Source organism: Fundulus heteroclitus, chromosome 2 (assembly GCF_011125445.2).
Source record: "Fundulus heteroclitus isolate FHET01 chromosome 2, MU-UCD_Fhet_4.1, whole genome shotgun sequence".
In the NCBI taxonomy this organism is placed as follows: Eukaryota; Metazoa; Chordata; class Actinopteri; order Cyprinodontiformes; family Fundulidae; genus Fundulus; species Fundulus heteroclitus.
The window spans coordinates 39321363-39339690 of NC_046362.1; the positions used below are offsets into that span (position 1 = coordinate 39321363).

General features: G+C 49.9%; 2 protein-coding genes across 3 annotated transcripts; both read left to right on the forward strand.

Annotated features, from left to right (window-relative positions):
• The first annotated feature begins 2494 nt into the window (after positions 1-2494).
• On the forward strand, positions 2495-10415 carry LOC118557282 (G1/S-specific cyclin-D2-like). Its single transcript, XM_036126919.1, has 3 exons — positions 2495-3243; positions 3665-3813; positions 9301-10415. Exons 1-3 carry the CDS (start codon positions 3225-3227, stop codon positions 9472-9474), a joined length of 342 nt encoding a protein of 113 aa, XP_035982812.1. The 5' UTR covers positions 2495-3224; the 3' UTR covers positions 9475-10415.
• Positions 10416-13813: 3398 nt separating this feature from the next.
• tigara (TP53 induced glycolysis regulatory phosphatase a) lies at positions 13814-18328 on the forward strand. 2 transcript variants are annotated; one of them, XM_036126937.1, is made up of 6 exons: positions 13814-14155; positions 15623-15660; positions 15734-15855; positions 16861-16911; positions 17060-17170; positions 17644-18328. In XM_036126937.1, the coding sequence occupies exons 1-6, from the start codon at positions 14052-14054 to the stop codon at positions 18067-18069; spliced, it is 852 nt and encodes a 283-aa protein (XP_035982830.1). In that variant the 5' UTR covers positions 13814-14051; the 3' UTR covers positions 18070-18328. The 2 variants fall into 2 exon arrangements, with proteins under 2 accessions (XP_035982830.1, XP_012725653.2); XM_012870199.3 differs by having other exon boundaries at positions 13816-14155; positions 16861-16938.

Here is an 18328-nt window from a genome sequence, read left to right on the forward strand (position 1 = left end):
CGGCTTCTCTGCGGCGCGAGGGAATCATGTCCGGCCGGCTGGATGTGGTGATTCATGCAGCGGCATGTCCACAGAGCCCCGCTCCTCCTGCTCCTCCTGCTCCTCCTCCTCCTCCCGCTCCTCCTGCTCCTCCTGCTGGTGGCGCCGTCAGCAGCAGGAGGAGGAGCAGGAGGAGCGGCGGCGGCGGCGGCGGCGGCGCTATAAATACCCGCCCAGCTGAGTCACGCTGCAGAGATGCTACAATTATCCCAGCAGCTCCTTCTGTGCGTGGCTGGGAGTGAAGCTCAGACATTCTCAGATGTTTAAACGCTGCCTCTGCTCTCCTCTGCTCTCCTCTGGTCTCCTCTGCTCTCCTCTCACTAACACCTCTTTATCCATGTTCTCTGAGAAGGACCAAGACCTTTTAGCTGCTTTTCACGTTTTTATGTTTCTGTGGCGATACAGCTGAGGCCAACACTGTCCCTGGGAGACAATCTGAAAAGCAAAACTTATTTATCTGACTTTATTAATTAAATGTGTCAAAATGATTCATCCCCTTCTCAACAATCAACTGGGAAAATCTTTATTATCCCACAAACCTAATTTTTTTCCACATTTTGTCTGATTATTCCTCCTTGGTGATGAGCTCCAGGCCGCAGTTGGAAGGACTCCTCACCATCACCCTAATCTTTAGCTCAGATCAGGTTCAGGTCACAGGAGGAACCATGCGTGGGCAGATATGTAGCAGCAAAGTTTCTGATTTTTAATGAAATCAGATTCTAGTTTAGGTCTAGACACAGCATTGGGTTTAATTTAGAGGTCCCACTCTGACATTTATTTAAAGGCACTTTTAAAATGTCCTTTTGGCTCCACGGTCTTGATGAACGAGGACCGAGCCAGTAAAATGTTTCAGGCTTGATGTTTTCCTCCAGCCTGTGACTTTAAGGCTGCAGCAGAGATCGATGGTGGAACAGGAGGAAAGCTGGACGCTGCAGCTAAGGAGGAACTCTGACTTCTGGAAAACGAGCGCAGACGACTCGGATGCTGCAGAGTTTCCTGTTGTAGCTGCAGCGTTCCTGCAGGGTGCATGAAGCAGGAGAACATGAGATCTTTGAGAAGGCAGGGCTGGACGGCGGCTCTCTGCACATTTTCACCACCAGCCTGCCTCCCATTAGCGGTGAGACAAGAAGCCATTCCCCGGATTCTGCCTGTTTTTAACTCTGATGGGCCGACGGGACGCGCCGCCTCTCCAGGACACAAGTCAGCCTGGAACACTAGAGCCTGATTTCCAGCTGTGGAGCTGAGTTTGGCTCCTGTTCAGCTCCCCCACCTTAATGAACTCACATCTTTACCGTGCGCTGTGTGCGTGGTAGCCACCCAGGAGGGTGCCCGCTGCACGGCGCGTTCCCGGCGGCCTTGGGATGACGTTTGGTGGGTAGCAGCACGGCGAGTGAAGGCAGGAGAAAGGAGCATTGAAGGCCAGCCTGCCGCTGCTCACAGGGAGCTTTCCATGGCAGGCGATCCTCTCAGCTACCTACGCTGTTTACGCTGCGCATGAATATCAATGAGGGCCTCCTGAAATACCGCCATTCTTCCCCCGCCTGCCGGTCGGCTGCACGCGCTCACGCTTGTTCTGCCACAGACCTGTGTTGTCTGGAGGGAGAAAAATCAGCTTGTTGCCCACCGCCTGCCGTTCGCCCCCCCCCCACAAACCCGCATGTGTGCCCTGAGCGTGTTGGCCTGCCGCCATTGTTCCTGCAGCGTGTCCGCGGCGCGGCTTTCAGCGGCTCCAGGTCGGCCTCTGCAGTCGCACCTTTCAGCAGAGCGGTGATGTAACGACGGGGCGTCCTCTGGGCTCGAGGTGGCCGGCCTTTAATAAGGCAGGCTGTATAATACGTTCATTTATTTGTCAACACTGAGCCCACATGATGAGAAAGCGCCGCAAATCTTAAAGCGCCAGAGAGCGGTCGGCCTCTGCAGCGACCAGAGAGCCGACCTCTTAGCTTCACATACAGAAACAGTGAAGGGAGAAAAATCTGCTTCAGAGGCGTCACACGCTGAATATGGCCACATGCTAATGAGCTCCAGGCCCCCGCTGGCCCCCGCTGACCCCCGCTGGCCCCCGCTGGCCGTAGGCGGCCCCCGCTGGCCCCCGCTGGCCCCCGCTGGCCGTAGGAGGCCCCCGCTGGCCCCCTCTGGCCGTAGGCGGCCCCCGCTGGCCATAGGCGGCCCCCGCTGGCCGTAGGCGGCCCCCGCTGGCCCCCGCTGGCCCCCGCTGGCCCCCGCTGGCCGTAGGAGGCCCCCGCTGGCCGTAGGCGGCCCCCGCTGGCCGTAGGCGGCCCGGGGACGGCCCGCTTTTCGTCCTCCAGAACCTCACCAAGGTCTGGACAGGGACTGGAGAAGATGTCTGCCTCTTCCTCACCTTGTCGCCACGTTGTCCATCAGGCCCGTCCTCCTCCCCCTGTGTCCCCGCAGCCCGCCGCGTCTTTGTCCCGCTGAATTCTGGGTATGGACACAGAGGGGAAGGATGGCGTCTGTGAATTGGGTGAAATGAGGTGATGACTGCGGACAATGGAGTCACACTCTTCTGCCGGCCTCTCACAGAGACGCCACTCTATTAATATGCTAAGAGATAGGAGGGCGGCGGAGGCAGGCCGCTGCCTGTTGCAGCAACAAAGAGCGGGGCATGTGTGCCATTCAGCGGCTCCTTCTGAGCGGGCCATGTGTTATCCACAAAGAAAGGTAGAAGTTGAGCAAGACATAAAAAGAGAAAGGAGAAGTGTCCCTGTGTCTGTCCCCCAGCTGTATGCCAGTTTTCTTGCCTTCTCCAGCTTCTGGCCCGTTCACAAGCTGTCTCATTTGCATTATGAATGACAGTGAGGGGAGCTAACAAGGTTATTGGGCTTTGAGACGCACGCCTGTGACCACACGTGGAAAAAGGACCTACAGCAGTGCACGCTGGCAGCCGCACTGAGCTTCTTTATTCCCTCTTTTCCAAGCGCCATGGGGCTTTTTTTCAGCGCGCACACGATTTACTCAGGAGGTGGAAGAAAAGGGGCCGGGCTGGGGAGCGGCTGAGGGTGGCTGCTTTTCAGCTGCTTTACAAGCCAAGCGAAGCCTCATTATCCAGGCCTCTGGTCATTAGAGAGCGCTGCGCTCTGCGAGCGGATTTATTAGCCGGCTGCTAAATTTCCATGTTATGTTGTTTCATGGTGGCATGCACTGGATCTGCATTGTTTCTGTGAATGCCGGTAAAACAAAAAGGTGAATGTGGGCAGAGACGGCCTGATCCAGAGACCAGCAGCTGTTTCAAAGAGAAACTGAAGGATTTCATGTGGAAATAGATCAAATACTCTGATTGTTGGGGTGATGGAAAGTGCTAATCTGTTGGATTTAGTTTGCTGCCCTGGTTCCTTTCTACCGAGCATGGTTTGCTTTAGCTGTGTCCTGCTCTCTAGCAGCGGCTCATTCAGCCGTCAGTGATGTGACGCCCGCTGTTAACGCTTCAGGTGCTCCATCTCCTCGCTGCCATTCTGCTCACTAAAACCGTCTTTACTCACATCAGATGTTTAAAGCCCAGCAGATGTCAGACCACATCACTGCTGCCGCTGAAGACGTTCTATATGTTCTTTAGATCGTTCTGCAGTGGGAAACTGAAATGTAACTGAAGTGAATTTTGTTGCAGATTTCCGATTCGCCATGTACCCTCCCTCCATGATCGCTACAGGAAGTGTGGGGGCCGCCATCTGCGGCCTGCAGCTGGACTCGGCTGACCACTGTCAGTGGGGGGACAGCCTGACGGACCTGCTGGCCAAGATCACCAACACAGAAGTGGTGAGTTTGTCTCTGTGCGTGCAGGACGCCGCCAACGACTTCATCAAACACAAACTTCTGGTTTCAGGACCGCAGGTTCTGATGTTTGGAGGCAGGGAGCTAAATACATCACTGTTCAGTTTATCTGAAGGTGCAACCGCCTATGTAAAGGAGTGTGTTTACATCACTGAGCTATATTATCCACTGGAGTGCTAATCACCGTCTGTTTGAACGAGTCGCTGTGAAGCCGCCATATTGGTACTCCCTATTTCCCCCAGTAACTAGGGAATATGTGCGCTACAGCATCGAATAATGAGGATTTTCTCATGTTCAGGGGGGGCTTAAGACTTTTAAAATGTCAAATGCCATATACTTTTATGTTATGTTCTAAAAATATCAAGTAATGAGAGTCATGTGCTGAAATATTTTGCATTTTATTCATTTAAATATATATATTTAACATTTTTAAATATATAAATAACAATATACAAAAACATATATTTACATATGTGTATACATATATACATATACACATACTTATATATACATATATATATATATATTTAATATGAATAACATGTAAAATATTTCAGCACCTAATTTCCTAGTAGTTGATAGTGTTAGTACATCCACTGACTGTAGAATTACCTGTGAAACGTTTTCACACAGCCAGAAAACTGCTTGTTGTTGCAACCAAATCCTGTGGGATTCTGTGAGAGTAGGGAGTAGCAAGATGGCCGCCAGTGACTTCAGTTTTTTAGCTTAATCAGCACTCCAGTGTATTATATAGCTCAGTGGTTTACATGTTTAGACAGAACTATCAGGCTGCGTTTCTATTGAACAATGATTTACTGATCAATCATGCCTGTAGTTGTGTCTCTGAGGGAGATCTGTGTCCTGGGGGGAGATGCTGAGTCGGCTCTGCAGTCTGTAGGAAATCCTCTAATCAGTCGCCGTCTAACAGCTGAAACCTGGAATTAGTATTCCATCATCAGGTTTGGTTTCCCTTTCAGCCAAACTGGGGACATCCTCAGCTTTCTGGAGGCATTTTCAGCTCACAAGCAGAAATGCTGAATTCCACGCCCTCGTTGGGACATCCGGCTTCCTGGTGAACGGTTTTCCATCACTGCTGGTAAAACACAGCATGGAGCACATGACGTGACACCAGCAGCGGTTTGTTTGGCATTGGAAGCGTTCTGCTGCGTTGTGCTGCCGTTAATGGAGCCAGGCTTAGACCTGCTCTGTCGCTCCCAGTTGTGTCGCCGTGTGAGAGGCCGTAGCGTTGCAGCGATGGCTCAGACCAGCTGACGGGGAGACGCCTGGCTTCATGGTGCAGGTGGTGCAGGGAGAGGCTGGGAGAGCATAAGTGGACTTCTTTATTTGTCTCTGCTGTGAAACTTGCCATCAGAACCTGACCTGTGCAAAACAGCAGGCGGCCGCAGGGACCGGGTCCAGTTCTGAAGCCGCGGCTTGGCAAGAGGACGGTGACTTCTGGTTGGTACCGGCAGACTGCAGACAAACATGTGAGAGGACGTGGTGCAGGGATCCGGTCAGGTCACGCCTCCCGTACGGCCGTGTTGCTCCTCTCCTCCGTGGTCGGTGATGCTCTCTGGTCGGAGCTGTGTGGAGCCTCTCAGAGCAGCCGGGGAAAAACAAACAGCAGCACAGCGCCTCACTGTGTTTGGCTCTGTGATGTTCATTCCTGGCTGCAGACGAGCCGCGGCTTACAGTAAACAGCATCCTCTCCAGCTGGACGTATAGGGCAGGCTTCCCCTCTCTTTACCTGCAGAGACGTGGAGCATGGAGCCCACTGCTGCAGGTTTAATCATTGCTCTGAGGTTTCTGAGCTGCTGTCATTCCTCCTGTAGCCACAGACGCTCAGCTCCATCTGAGAGGTGGCCTCCTGCAGAGGGGCTCAGCAGCGTCTCAGCCAGGCTAAATATTAAGGCAAAGCGCGTTTCACCAACCTTTGCAGCTGCTGCTGCCAGCTACTGCCTCAGCCCCCCCCCCCCCCCCCCCCCCCCCCCCATCACTGGCATCTTTGGTATCCAGAAGCTGTGGTCGTCCAGTGGAAATGTGATAGGGCCAAGTCACAGTCCTGGTCACTGGAAGAATGCATGTTGCCCCCCCACACACCTCGCTGGGGGTGGGGGTCCATCTGTCCATGCTGGGGGGGGGGGGGGGGGGGGGGGTCCATCATCATCATCACAGGAGTCAGCTTCCTACTTTATAAATGGAGCAGCAGTGATTATTTAGAAGACGATGACGGTGTTTCTGTGTCTCTCTGACTCGCTACGCCTGATGTGAAGGTGGAGAAGCTGAAGGCTTTCCAAGCTCCTCTCTCAGGATTTCAATGCTTGCTGCATGCTGACACACCGGGAACGCATCTTTTCTCCCCGCGCTCCTGGGAAGGCTCTCCTCGCCCGTAAAGCTCTGCAGCCTGAAACAAGCGCGCTTTATTTTGAAAGGTCCTGCCCGTCGCTGATGTTTGGCTGCGCGGGCCAAAGCAGCGAAAGCTCGCTGTGTCTCTGGGAACTTGTGGAAAGTGCGGCTCAGTCCTGAGATATTTAGCTCAGAGGCTGTGAGCCGGGTGTCTGCCTCTGGCTGTTTGTTTCAGCTGTCTGACCCCAGATCCTAACACCGTCTTTTGTGGTGCAGGCAGCAGTTAAAACACATTCCTCGGCTTCACACATTTCTTCCTTTTGGTTTTGTCTGTCTGCACGACTTCCCCCTGCTGCCAGCGTCACAAAGGCCGCCCAGGGATTATGCGCACGCTTTGATTCCTCATTCTGGCACATTGATGCAGAATGATGTGTGTCTGAGCTGAGGCCCATCCAGGGCTGGCGCTCACGTGGTTTCCGGTTCCACACACCGCATTGTTCGCTACCTTGAGCTGCCCTGAAATGCGCGGATGTTTCCAGTAGTCACACACTGAAGTCATTAAAGGTTCTCCAATGAAGCCCCTGGGGCTTGGCTTGGGATCCTAAATGCTGCTTTTTAGAGCTGCAGAGACGGAGGGAGAATGTCTTTTAAGCAGCAAAGCCGTGCATTCCTGTGGTAAGACACAGGCTGTTCCTGCTCATGTTCTGCTCTTCGTTTTCTCACAGGATTTCACATTTTATGACCAATGGGGCTCGTGTTAGTGGGGCTTAGGTACATGGGTGAGAGCACACTGCTCAAATTAGCAGCTGACGTGTTTAAAGGACCAGAACCTTTTAGGTTTCCTCCATGCTTTCTAATTATTGCCCTATATCCATCCCTAGTCTGACCAAAAGACTTGGAGGTGATTTAAAGATGAAATAAAGCAGAATTATGTGATAAAAGGGACGTTCATGTGGTCATTTTACACATTCTACACAGTAACTCTGGTTTCCTATTCAATCGTCGCACCCTGCTGGCCTAATATCTTTATTTCTGTCTTTTGTACTTTGTTTTTGCTGTTTGTTGGCAAACAAAGCGTTTAGTGCATATTTACTATAACCAGACCAGATGAGGAGAAGCCACAGAGACGCAGACATGTTAATGATGTTGTGTCTGCGTGTTTTGAGGAATCTTCCTGACCCAGATTTCATTATAGTCACACATAATGACATTAAAGCTTCCTGATTCTTTATAATGACGTTATAATCAGAAGTAAACCTGTTCTGATTCCTACCTGTGGAAGGTAACGCCCGTAGATCTGCTTCTGGTTCTGTGGATCGCTCGCAGCACATGAACGAGGCATCTTCTCCGCTACGCCACTCCCAACATGGCCGACGTGAACGAGGCGTTGCAGGACGGTCTGCTGGCTGTGACAGGAGCAGCGTTGTGCTGACGGTGCAGAACACTGTCAGGACGGACGCTTGGCGCTTATCGCTTCGTCTGAAGATGAATTGATGTTCCTGCTGCTTTCTTTTCATGGTCAGAATAACGGCGTGGCTCCTTTAACAATCCCCCTGCTGAAATCTGGCTTCCACTTGTCCCCCCTTCAAGGTGTCATGCGTTTTGCCCTTTGACCCTTGGTGTTTGTGATGTGAGGGACGGCTCAGTTTCCACTTCATCGGCTCCAGTAGCACCAAAGGCTGCCACACGGGCTCAAACTGTGGCCATCAGGTTTACGTTAGGTGGAAGTGAAGAATGCTTCTGTGCTCCTGCAGAGCCACACTTTGACCCGTCTGCTGCGGTCCGGGCCGCTGCATTAAGGCGGGGCTCAGGTGTGTCTGAGCCTTTCTCCTCCAGAGAGCAGACGCCTGACTGGACGTCACTTTGCAGCGTTGCAGAATGGTGGAGCTCGTTAACGGCGTTAATCAGCGCTCCTCTCCTTCAAACCTTTCTGTGACGGTGCGGCTCTGACCTACTGCCTCGCTCCTCCTGCGCCTCCTGTCCTCTCTCAGCCTCCATCAGCATGGAGACACGAGGCCTCGGAGCCGCGCAGGGCCTCCTCTCCCAGGCGGGTTCTCGTGTTGCCACGGCGGCCTTTGATGGTGAAACCCGAGGAGGCCGGGTCTCAGATGGATCCCCTGCAGGCGGACAGGCGCGCAGGCTGGCTCTGGTTAAGAAAGCACCACCTCGCTGTTTCCCAGGGGGGGGGGGGGTTAACGCAGCCCTGGTGCTACCTGTGTTTTCAGCTGCTGTTGTCAAGGAGGCCTGTGTTTGGGTTCTGTGTGGGAATGTTTGGGGAGGACCAAGGTGGATGGATGGAGGTGTGTGTTTGGGGGGGGGGGGGGCTATGGGGGATGGATCACTGCAGACGACCCTGGTGGGCTGATGTAATGCTCAGCTCTGGCCTTTGTCAGCTCAGTCCGTGGCTCAACATCCATCGCCTGCAGTTCCTTTGGAGTTCTGTGCTTGTTTGGTACGGCGGGAAGAATAAAGCGACTAGTTGTAGGTTTGAGTCCCGCTTCCATCTGCCCCATGTTGCTGTGCAAGGCATCTAAGATCTAAATGGCTACTGCGTATCGGAACATGAGTCTGTAGTGTAGAGCACTTTGATCAGTGGATGGATGGATGGATGGATGGATGGATGGATGGATGGATGGATGGATGGATGGATGGATGGATGATGGATGGATGGATGGATGGATGGATGGATGGATGGATGGATGGATGGATGGATGGATGGATGGAGGGATGGATGACGGCTAAAAGTATTTCTGGTTCTGGCTTCAGCCTGTTTGGTCAAATCTGTCTTACATCAATAATGTGAAGCTGCTCAGCGTGAAGCTGGAGGTTTAAACCTGAACTTCAACGTTTCCACAGCGTGTTTTTGCAGGCGTCACGTTAAAAACTGTTTATTTCCATGGAGAACATCCCATAATCAGAGAACTCTGGAAATGGAAATACAAAAGAATATGCAGAGCTGATCCCTCTTCTCAGGGAAGCCTTTGATTTACGAATCAGGAACGATTCTGTAAAATGGTGAAAAAGCACCGAGAAAACAACTAAAAACTGCTAATTTACGTCTGAACCTGTCCTGCGTTAATTGAAAGGAGTGATTGTCACGGCTTTGTGTCTTGGTGCTGTTCGCAGGACGTTTTGAAGGAGTGCCAGGAGCAGATCGAGCGCGTTCTGGAGAGCAGCCTGCGTGAAGGGCGGCAGCAGCAGCAGCAGCAGCAGCAGACTCAGAGAGGGCCCAGTGGGAAAGGCCTGGACGAGCTGGACCAGTCCTCCACACCCACAGATGTCCGGGACGTCAACTTGTGAAGCACCAGGGGGCGCCGTTGCACAGGATTTACAAAAACCTTTAAAAGCGTCATGAAAAAAACTTCAGTTTTCATAAAAGCAGAAAAAAAAAGAACAAAAGACCAAAAATCATTAAAAACAAACGCCCTTTAAAAGAAATGCAAGGACAGTGCTTTCTAGCTTTGTAGATAATCTGTCCTCCAAGTGAAAAAATATGAAATCGGTTTTCTATGATGCTCTGGTCTAAAAGCAACAATCTGATGAAGCTCTGCGGTGCCTTGGATATAGAGAAGGGAAGCCAATCATATCTGCATTCTGCCTTTGATTGCCTTGTATGACCTTTACTTTAAAAAGCTGCATACACAAGATAACAGCGGAGCTTATGTTATTTCTTTTCTCTTTTTTATTTTTAAAGATTATTGTCACCATTGCATTATGAGCTGGTGTACGAGAGGATGTGTCCTCCACTGCCACGCAACGGTGAGAGGAAGACAAAAGAACTTTGTAGAAAGAGCCAGAAGGTCCCATTTCCAGGCTGGCATGATAACAATTATTAGTGGTATTAGTTTTTATGATTATTAATACTGCCATTAGAAATCTTTTGGAACTTCATAGTGGATCAATAAGCTCCTTGTGTCAGGCTGCTTGTATGCATCGGTGGATGCAGTTTGCTTGTGTGTGTGCGCGTGTGTAAATCTGTACATTAGCAGTCTGCAGCATGAGGCACTTACAAGAAAATACCAGACAGAGCGAGTGGAGGCTGCGCATGCTTTGTCAATCCTTATAACAGGGCATCTATGCTAAATCACTGCCTTAATGCATTAACAGTGCATCCTAATTCATTGTCGGTCCCTGAACCTAAAGGATGGACAATGACTGAGACGTACAGAGGCGTGGACAAAGGGACGTGCTTTAGAGTCCCGTATGTGTCTCCTGAGCTCCTCAGACTCAGAATATGAGCTGCTTCACTGCCAGCGACACCCAGAAATACAACAGATACTTTCTTCCTCTGCTTTCTGGGGGGGGGGGGGCATGCCCCTCGCTGCTGTGTGAGCAGCAGAAATCCATGACTGGTTGACAGAATCATGTCTAAGAGAAGCTTTCAAGTCAAAACTTGAAGAGACGAGTGAGGCTGAAAGAGGCGACTGGTTGTGGTGGTGCAGGAGCATGCTGCTGTGGAGGAGACGGTGCTGAAACGCCTCAGTGTTTCAGGTGGAACCGGCTCTGGGGTTCACATTATGGGTGACATCCCCTACGATGTCATCTGGGGTGGGGGGGGTAGGGTTAGAGCAGGATGGTCGTAAACTTTCTACGCTTCTGGGTCCATTCCAGCTACCTTTTCTAATTTCAATGGCAAAGCACTTTGAGAAGAAGCTCCCCAGGAGATGAGTCCCATACGCATCTTTAACTCCTCCTTTTCTTTGGGTGTCCCAACATCAGACAGAAGATCTGAAACTCACAGATTTACATTTAGGAGACATTCCTGCTTAAAATGAGACATTCCTGCTCAGACAGGGGGGGGCGTAGGAGTAGAGAAAGGAAATATCCATTCTAACATTCTTACAGAGGTCCGGATCCGCCTCCTGGTCCAGAGTCTCTGCTTTTCTTTTCCGCTGACAAGAAATTAAATCTTAGTTGTTGTGTTTTTACTTGAATTTTCCTTTTTATTTATCTGCATCACAGCCACAGAGAGGCAGCAGAGAGCGACATGACTGGGTGGATCCCAGACATCACAGATGGGGCCCAGATGGGGTGGTGAGGGTCTGAATGGGTCCTGGTTCTGGGCCTACACCAGAACCAGGACAGCTGAGGGTCATTAAGGCCCGTTTGGGCCCAGACCCCCTCAGTACCTGCCTGGGCCGACACCTTATGGGGCCCACACACCTGGCTGTGGGCCCACACACCTGGCTGTGGGCCCACAGGTCCAGCCATTGTCACAGGGCAGTGATGCTTGCAACGTTAACATCCATTCAGAAGGAGGAGCACCCAAACTGAGGTGCCCCCCCCACCTGGAGGGACCCATCGTTTCGCCTCTGTCTGCCTGATGAAGCTCTCTTCTCAACTTTGTTGTGATTTTTTTTTTATCTTTTCTGCAGACTTGTTGCATGTGTGATGTGTTGACACCACGGCTCAGTTTGTGTTCCATGTTTTATTGTTTGTTGGGGGGGGGGGGGGGGGCTGGTGATCAGACCCACTGTAGGGGTTTTTCTAAGATTTAGAGATACTGTATTCCAAAGTGAAGAGAGGTCCGAGGAGGAGGAGTGAAGACATCAACAAAAAAGTGTCAATATTTTATTGTCTTTTTGCGCTGCTAAGAGCTATGAATTTGTTTCATTTATACAAAAAAAAAATAACATTACCTAGTCGTGATGTCACTTGTGTGCTGCTATTTTATAAACATTTGTATTATAATATAATTATTTTACTGCTTAAGAGATACATCCAGAAACAAAGTAGATGGTTTTAGAAGAACGTGAAATGAATATTCGACTGGAAATGTTCCTTGTACAGTTAGGTAGCACGTTTTATTTGCCCTGTTTTGTTATCTATTTTGCTCTCCGTCACATTCTGCGTCAGTGGTATTTCCTATACCTCAGGATTACTGGACAAAATCAACACAAATCCGTCGCATATACCTCTGCAGCGAGGGAGCCTGGAACAGAGGAGGAGCGGGAATACTTTGGGAAAATAGCAGCTCTTACGGAGGATTCCTACTGCTTCAGTGGGGCAACAACTTCCACCTGGACTCAACCCGAAGGGGGAGAGGGAGAGGGAGGGGGCACAGCCTTTGATAGATCATGCATGTCCATTTTTGTCCGTGCCGGTGCTACGGAGGGGAGGAAGCGTTCCCCAGGATGGCCAAAGTGCAGTTTTTGCTTTACATGTCCATGATCACCATGAATGTCATAAATAAATGTGGATTCTGTATGTGAGAAAGTTTTGTTCTGGTCCAGAATAATGTGTTTGGCACCACTGGAACGGCCCCACCTGTCATGTTCATGTGGTGAACGTTGGAATGGTGCAGATTTCCCCTGGAGTCCCTCCTCCACTGTTGTAACTCATCATGTACCTCAAATGTCTGTTGCACAACCTCTGCTCAATAAACTTCTGCTTTAAAGGGTGTGACACCACATCAGCTCACTGCTTCCTACGCCTTTCTTCACTTTTAGCAGCGTCTGGATCAACGCGCTGGTCTATCTGGAAACCAGAGTCAGCTCAGCTTCACCAAGCAGGGGAACAAACAGAATATCTGCGTAGTTCCTCTTAGTTTTAAACAATAATGAATAATAACGCCTCACACTGTGCTGCAGGGTTCTCCCCTCAGTTTCCACTTTAGTTGCAGCTAAATGTTTCAGCTCATCAAACTGAGACAACCTAATAAATATCATATAAATACTGTAAAATAACTGAGCCCTAAACCAGCTTTGGCCCTTTTTGCATATTTTCGGCATAATTCCAACAGGTGGGACAACCTTTGCTCTAAAACCAGCTCCACAGCAGCAGATCATGAAGGCGGCTGGAGCTTTAGTGACGAGGGAAGAACTAGAAAGAGGCTGGAACAGCAGTGGCCGTGGTCATGGGGGCAGTAACCCTCTGGAGAAGTGGCTCCAGCAGGAACCTGGAGGAACATCAGACATCTCAGTCCAGAAGAGCGCAGGAACAGCTGAGATCCTAAGAAGAACCCTCTAGCTGCAGGCGTCAGGGACCTGAGCTGGAGAGATGGAGCTTTGAGATGCAGTTCTCCTTCCAGTCCTCCTGTCTCCACCTCCTGCTCTGGGTCCAGAGGGCGTCCCAGGACAGAACCGGTCCTCCTGATGAGTTCATCAGCCTCTCAGCTCCAGATCAGCTGCTCCATCAGAACAGAGAAGATAGCTGATGCCTCCAGAGCTAAAGAAGGTCTCCAGCAGCGCCCCCTGCAGGCCAGGAGACCTCAGCCTCCCCAGCAGGTAGATTCTGCTCTGACCCGTCCTGTAAGAGTATCAGGGTTATGAGTCCGGTCCAGTTCATGGTTCTGGTGAACATCCAGGTACTGAGAAAGGTCCACTATCTCCACATCAGTTCCCTGGATCTTCTCCTGGGTCAGTGATGGGTCTGGACCTGAGAAGGTCCTCCAGCTGCTCCTGTTTCCCTGCATTTAACCTGAGGAGGTTCTGCTGGAGGCGCTCACACCGATAGACTGAGATCTGGACTTTTCTCTGACATAAACAGGAGTTTTATATTTCTTTTTTAAAGTCAGAGGGTTTTAATCCGAACGTTGTCTTTAGAGATTTATTTTTCCATTTTCTCTGTGAGCTGACTTCTGGTTGCTGGAACTTCAAAATAAGGTAAGGAGAGCCGGGAAAGTCGGTCGATGCTGTTTTTAACTGTCAGGAGCAACCAGAGAGTTAAACTTCTATAAATGTCCGCCTAGTGTCTCTAAATCCGCGCTTATCGCCTGATTTAGACGCAAAGCAACAGAAAACAGAGGACGGACCTCCGCGCTTTACTTTCCCAGAGGAAGCAGCAGAACGCACGGACTGGTGCCGCTTTGCGCCTCCAGGGGCGCAGAGTTCTGGAGACAGGACGCGGACAGGCTGTCCCCTGACTGGACGGGACACATGTCTTCTCCATTAGCTGTCCTACCCACAAGGTTCGGAACCCAGAACCTCTCTGCCGGCCACACAATGGAGGCGCTGCGTTTTGGACTCACGCTGGTTCGACAGTAAGTAACGCCGCTTTTGCTGCTTCCCGGAGCCAGAAGGTTATTCCAGCTGCAGCCCCGCCTGCTGCCTAAGGGACGGAGCAGGTGTGAGGAAGCGTGAAGGTCCAAATGGGTCAACCGGGACAGAACCCGGTACCGTGTCCGCATGTAGCCCAGCAGCAGAGGGTTCCCGGTAGGTTCCGGTTCCCCGCTCTGCCCGGTGAGCGCTGCTGTAACACACACCGCCACCAGGGGGCGGGATGAACACCTGCTGCAGTCATGACGTCATCCAGGTCGTTTCTACGTCAGTCTGCCAGGCTTGATGCGCAGAGCTCTAACCACAGTAACCAGATATGAAACTGAAGCATGAAGAAACGCAGCACATGATACGAATCTGGTCTTTTTGACGCGGTAGTTTCCAAAATGATCAGACTGATAGATTAAAATAATGAGAAACATCAAACTAACCAGTCTGACGGATTTATTTATTTAACTTTATCTAAGCAGGTTTTCTCAATTAGATCCAAGATCTCATTTTCTAGACAGACCTGTTTGAAAAAAAATGGCTAAAATGTGATAAAGATCTGAATATTTTGGGAGTCATCAGCATATGCAGTAATTATTGTGGATAATATGTGTTTAATATATGCACTAAACAGCTGCTGTACATACAGGCGCTCCGTGTTGTCATGGAGAACCTTGCCTTTAGTCACATGTGGTAATGTAACGATCTGCCATGCGTCCAGAGGGGGCTAGTAACTAGTTACAGTTACTCAGTTACATTTACCTTTTCAGAAAAATTTACTTTTAAATGTAGTTTTAGTGCGCTGTACTTTTTACTTTTACTTTTGACAAATTATTATTCAAGTATCGCTGCTCTTGAGTAAAATTTCTGGCTCCTCTTCCTGCTGCGAGTAACTTTATGAATAAAGAACAAACTTGTTTTAAATAAAAATGCACCAGAGACAAAAATACTGAGTTTATGTTAAAGTGAGACTTCTTGTTATTTTAAAGTTATTTTCTATCTGCTGAGACTATTGAGCCATTTGGAGGTCAGATGAACGTTCAGTAAACAGTATTTATTGTCTTTGGAAGTATTTTGCGCTGTTCTGTATATACATTAACTGCTGTGAGTATTAATTTAAGTTTAATGTTGGAAAAATGATTTAGAAAAGTGTTTCTTCTGCCCAAATTTGTTGTTGTGTAATTGTGTTATAGTTTTAATTTTTTACTTTAAATTTGCACACAACCTTATTTTTACTTTAAATTTGCACACAACCTTATATTTTTGTCTGTCCAATTACATAAATTTAAAATATTAAACCGTCAGATGTTATTAGTTGCTCAGTACTTGAGTCGCCTTCTTACTGAATACATTTTTATTCTTACCTGAGTCATTTCTTGGCTGACTGCTGTTTACGTGAGTAACACTGTGGAGGTAGAGCTGCTCTTACGTACCGTAAGTATTTCTCCTTTTCTTCTGTGCAGCGGAGAAACAAAGTACAACAAAGAAGGGCTGTTGCAAGGTAGGAGTGCGGTGCAGCATGTCTGTGGCCGGGTTGTCCGCCTGCGGCTCACCGTCCTGTCCCTGGTGCTCAGGCCAGGCGATAGACTCCTGCTTGTCAGAGGCGGGGCTGCAGCAGGCGGAGGCTGCAGGACGCTACCTGAGAGACGTGAGCTTCAGCAACGTGTTCGCCAGCGACATGCTGAGGGCCCGACAGGTGAGACCCGGCCTCCACTGACAGCTAAATCTACTTCTGCTTACTTACTGACATGTTTTTATGTACAGTGCACTGAGGAAGTATTCACACCCCTGAACTTTCTGCCAAGAAAGGAAATTCAGAGGACTTTGTGTTCTGCACTTTTACTCTGTTGCCTCTAAATAAAACCCAGTGGAACAAAAGTTCTCCAGATTAGCAATCAGAGTCCAGCTGAAGCTGCTCTGGTTCTGGCCTCAGAGGTTCTAAAGAGAACATCAGAGAACAACCAGCATCATAAAGGAACCCAGCAGGTCAGAGAGGAGGTTCTGGTCCAGTTTCCAGCAGGTCAGGTTCTACAGAACCTCCCAGAGTTCTGATCATCATGTGGACCTGGAGAGAGGATGGACCTCCTGCAGACCTACCAGGACATGGACGTCCACCTGGACTGACAGGCTGGACCAGGAGAGAAGCAGGAGGACCATGGTGGCTCTGGAGGAGCTGCAGAGACCAGCAGCTCAGGTGGATCATATGTTGGTCATAAACCCCATTAATCTGGTCTTTATGGAAGAGTGCTGAGTAGAAAGTCATTGAAAGAAAGCCAAAAAGTTTATTTTTGCAGTTTGTCACAAACAAAGCAGGAGGCGGAGCAACACGAGGAAGGAGGAGCTCTGATTGGAGGAGAGCCAGAATGTGACACGTGAACATGCAGGCTGCCTCCTGCAGGCTCTGTATCTGCAGAAATATTAACATTATTCATAAAACCAGCCTTATCAACAAGGCCCAGAGCCGCCGTGACCTTTGACACCGCCTCTCTCCCTCCCCGATTAGGTCCTACAAGCTACACCAGCGTAGCATCTCCAGACCTTCTGTGTTACATTAACGCACCGTCTACTGTGTATATAGCTCTAGATTCTGTATTTCTATCTGTTTGGTCTGCACCATCAACACTAAGTGCAAACCCACTGATTCTGATTCAGATTCTGAAAACACGTCAAGGATAATTGTTTGGCTCTGTTTCTCCTCCAGACTGCTGAAAAGATCATGCAGCAAAACAGCAGCTGTCTGGCTCTACAAATGGTGTGCGACCCGTTGCTTAAAGAGAAAGTACGTGATGTAAAGCAAATATGTTTTCCTAGTAAAACATGTTTGCTTTACAAACAGTGGTTATGTTAATGTCTCATTAGGTTGTTTCATTTATTTCAGTGTTTAATGCGTTGCTATGTAGAGCTTTGGGACTGCAGAGGGCGGACGGGTCCAGGACTTTAAAGAGATGGCCAGGGCTGCCGGGGAGTCTCTCGCAGGCTTCACCCCTCCAGGGGGGGAGACCCAGGAGCAGGTGAGACTGCATCTATTGGCCACTAGATGGCAGGAAACACCCGGCTGGCACTGATTGAACTACTATTTAGAGCCTTTATGTCAAAGCATTGTGTTTCTTACTGCAGACTGTCAGCCATCAGGGCGATTGTCGTGAATCATTTTTGTTTTCTGACACACGCCTGCAGGATGTGCGTCAGTGGCCCTGTCAAACAGTCACTTCTTGGTGTGCTTTGTCTCTGTGGGAGTCTCTGTGGGAGGATGGGCTGTGGGAGGATGGGCTGTGGGGCGGGGCTGCTGGAGGTAGAGGTGTTCTATTGCAGACTTCATGCATTACGTCCAGGCCCTGTACTGGCTCTGGTCCTCCCCAGTTCATTTCCACTAAGCCTTCTGATGATGATGATGATGATGATGATGATGATGATGATGATGATGATGATGATGATGATGTTTCTGTGCTCTCATGGGAAGCTTGTAACACTGTGCTGTGTTCAGGTAAAGGAGCGGGTCAGACTGTTTCTGGAGAACATGCTGCAGCAGATGGGGGCCGAGCACTGGCCTGTCAGCGGGCACGCCGCCGCCGCCGCCGCCGCCGCCGCCGCCCCAGAGGGGTCTCCTGCTGAGGGGGAAGCTGAAGATGGCGTGAGGGGAATGCCTGTCCATGCTTTGGTTGTCACCCATGGAGCTTACATGCGCGAGGCGGTGCGCTACTTTGTGGAGGAGTTGCACTGCAGCTTCCCTTCCAGTTGGGACCAGAGTCATATGTTCTCCTTGAGCCCTAACACTGGAATCTGCAGGTTCACACTGAGGACTGCTAAGGAAGGGAGCAAGTTTGTGCTGCTAGGAATGCGTTGTGTTTTTATTCACAGGGCGGATCACATTAAACAGGCGGAGCAGGACAGCAAAGCAAGAGCAAAGTAACCCATCAGATTTTAATGGTCCTATCTAGAAATATCCTCCTAAACATAATAACTGGCTCCCTGTAGTTTGCTTGTATCCATTTCCTGATGAACATCAGCGTAGACGCTGGGTCCAAATGCAATGATGCACAAACATGCCCACAGATACAGCTTCACTGAATATCAGCGTAAGATGCTGAGCTGTCCAGTCCAAAGACATTAGTTTGGTCCACCGGTCTCTCTAACCTTCCCTTTCTCTGTGATGGACGCTCTTCTTCCAA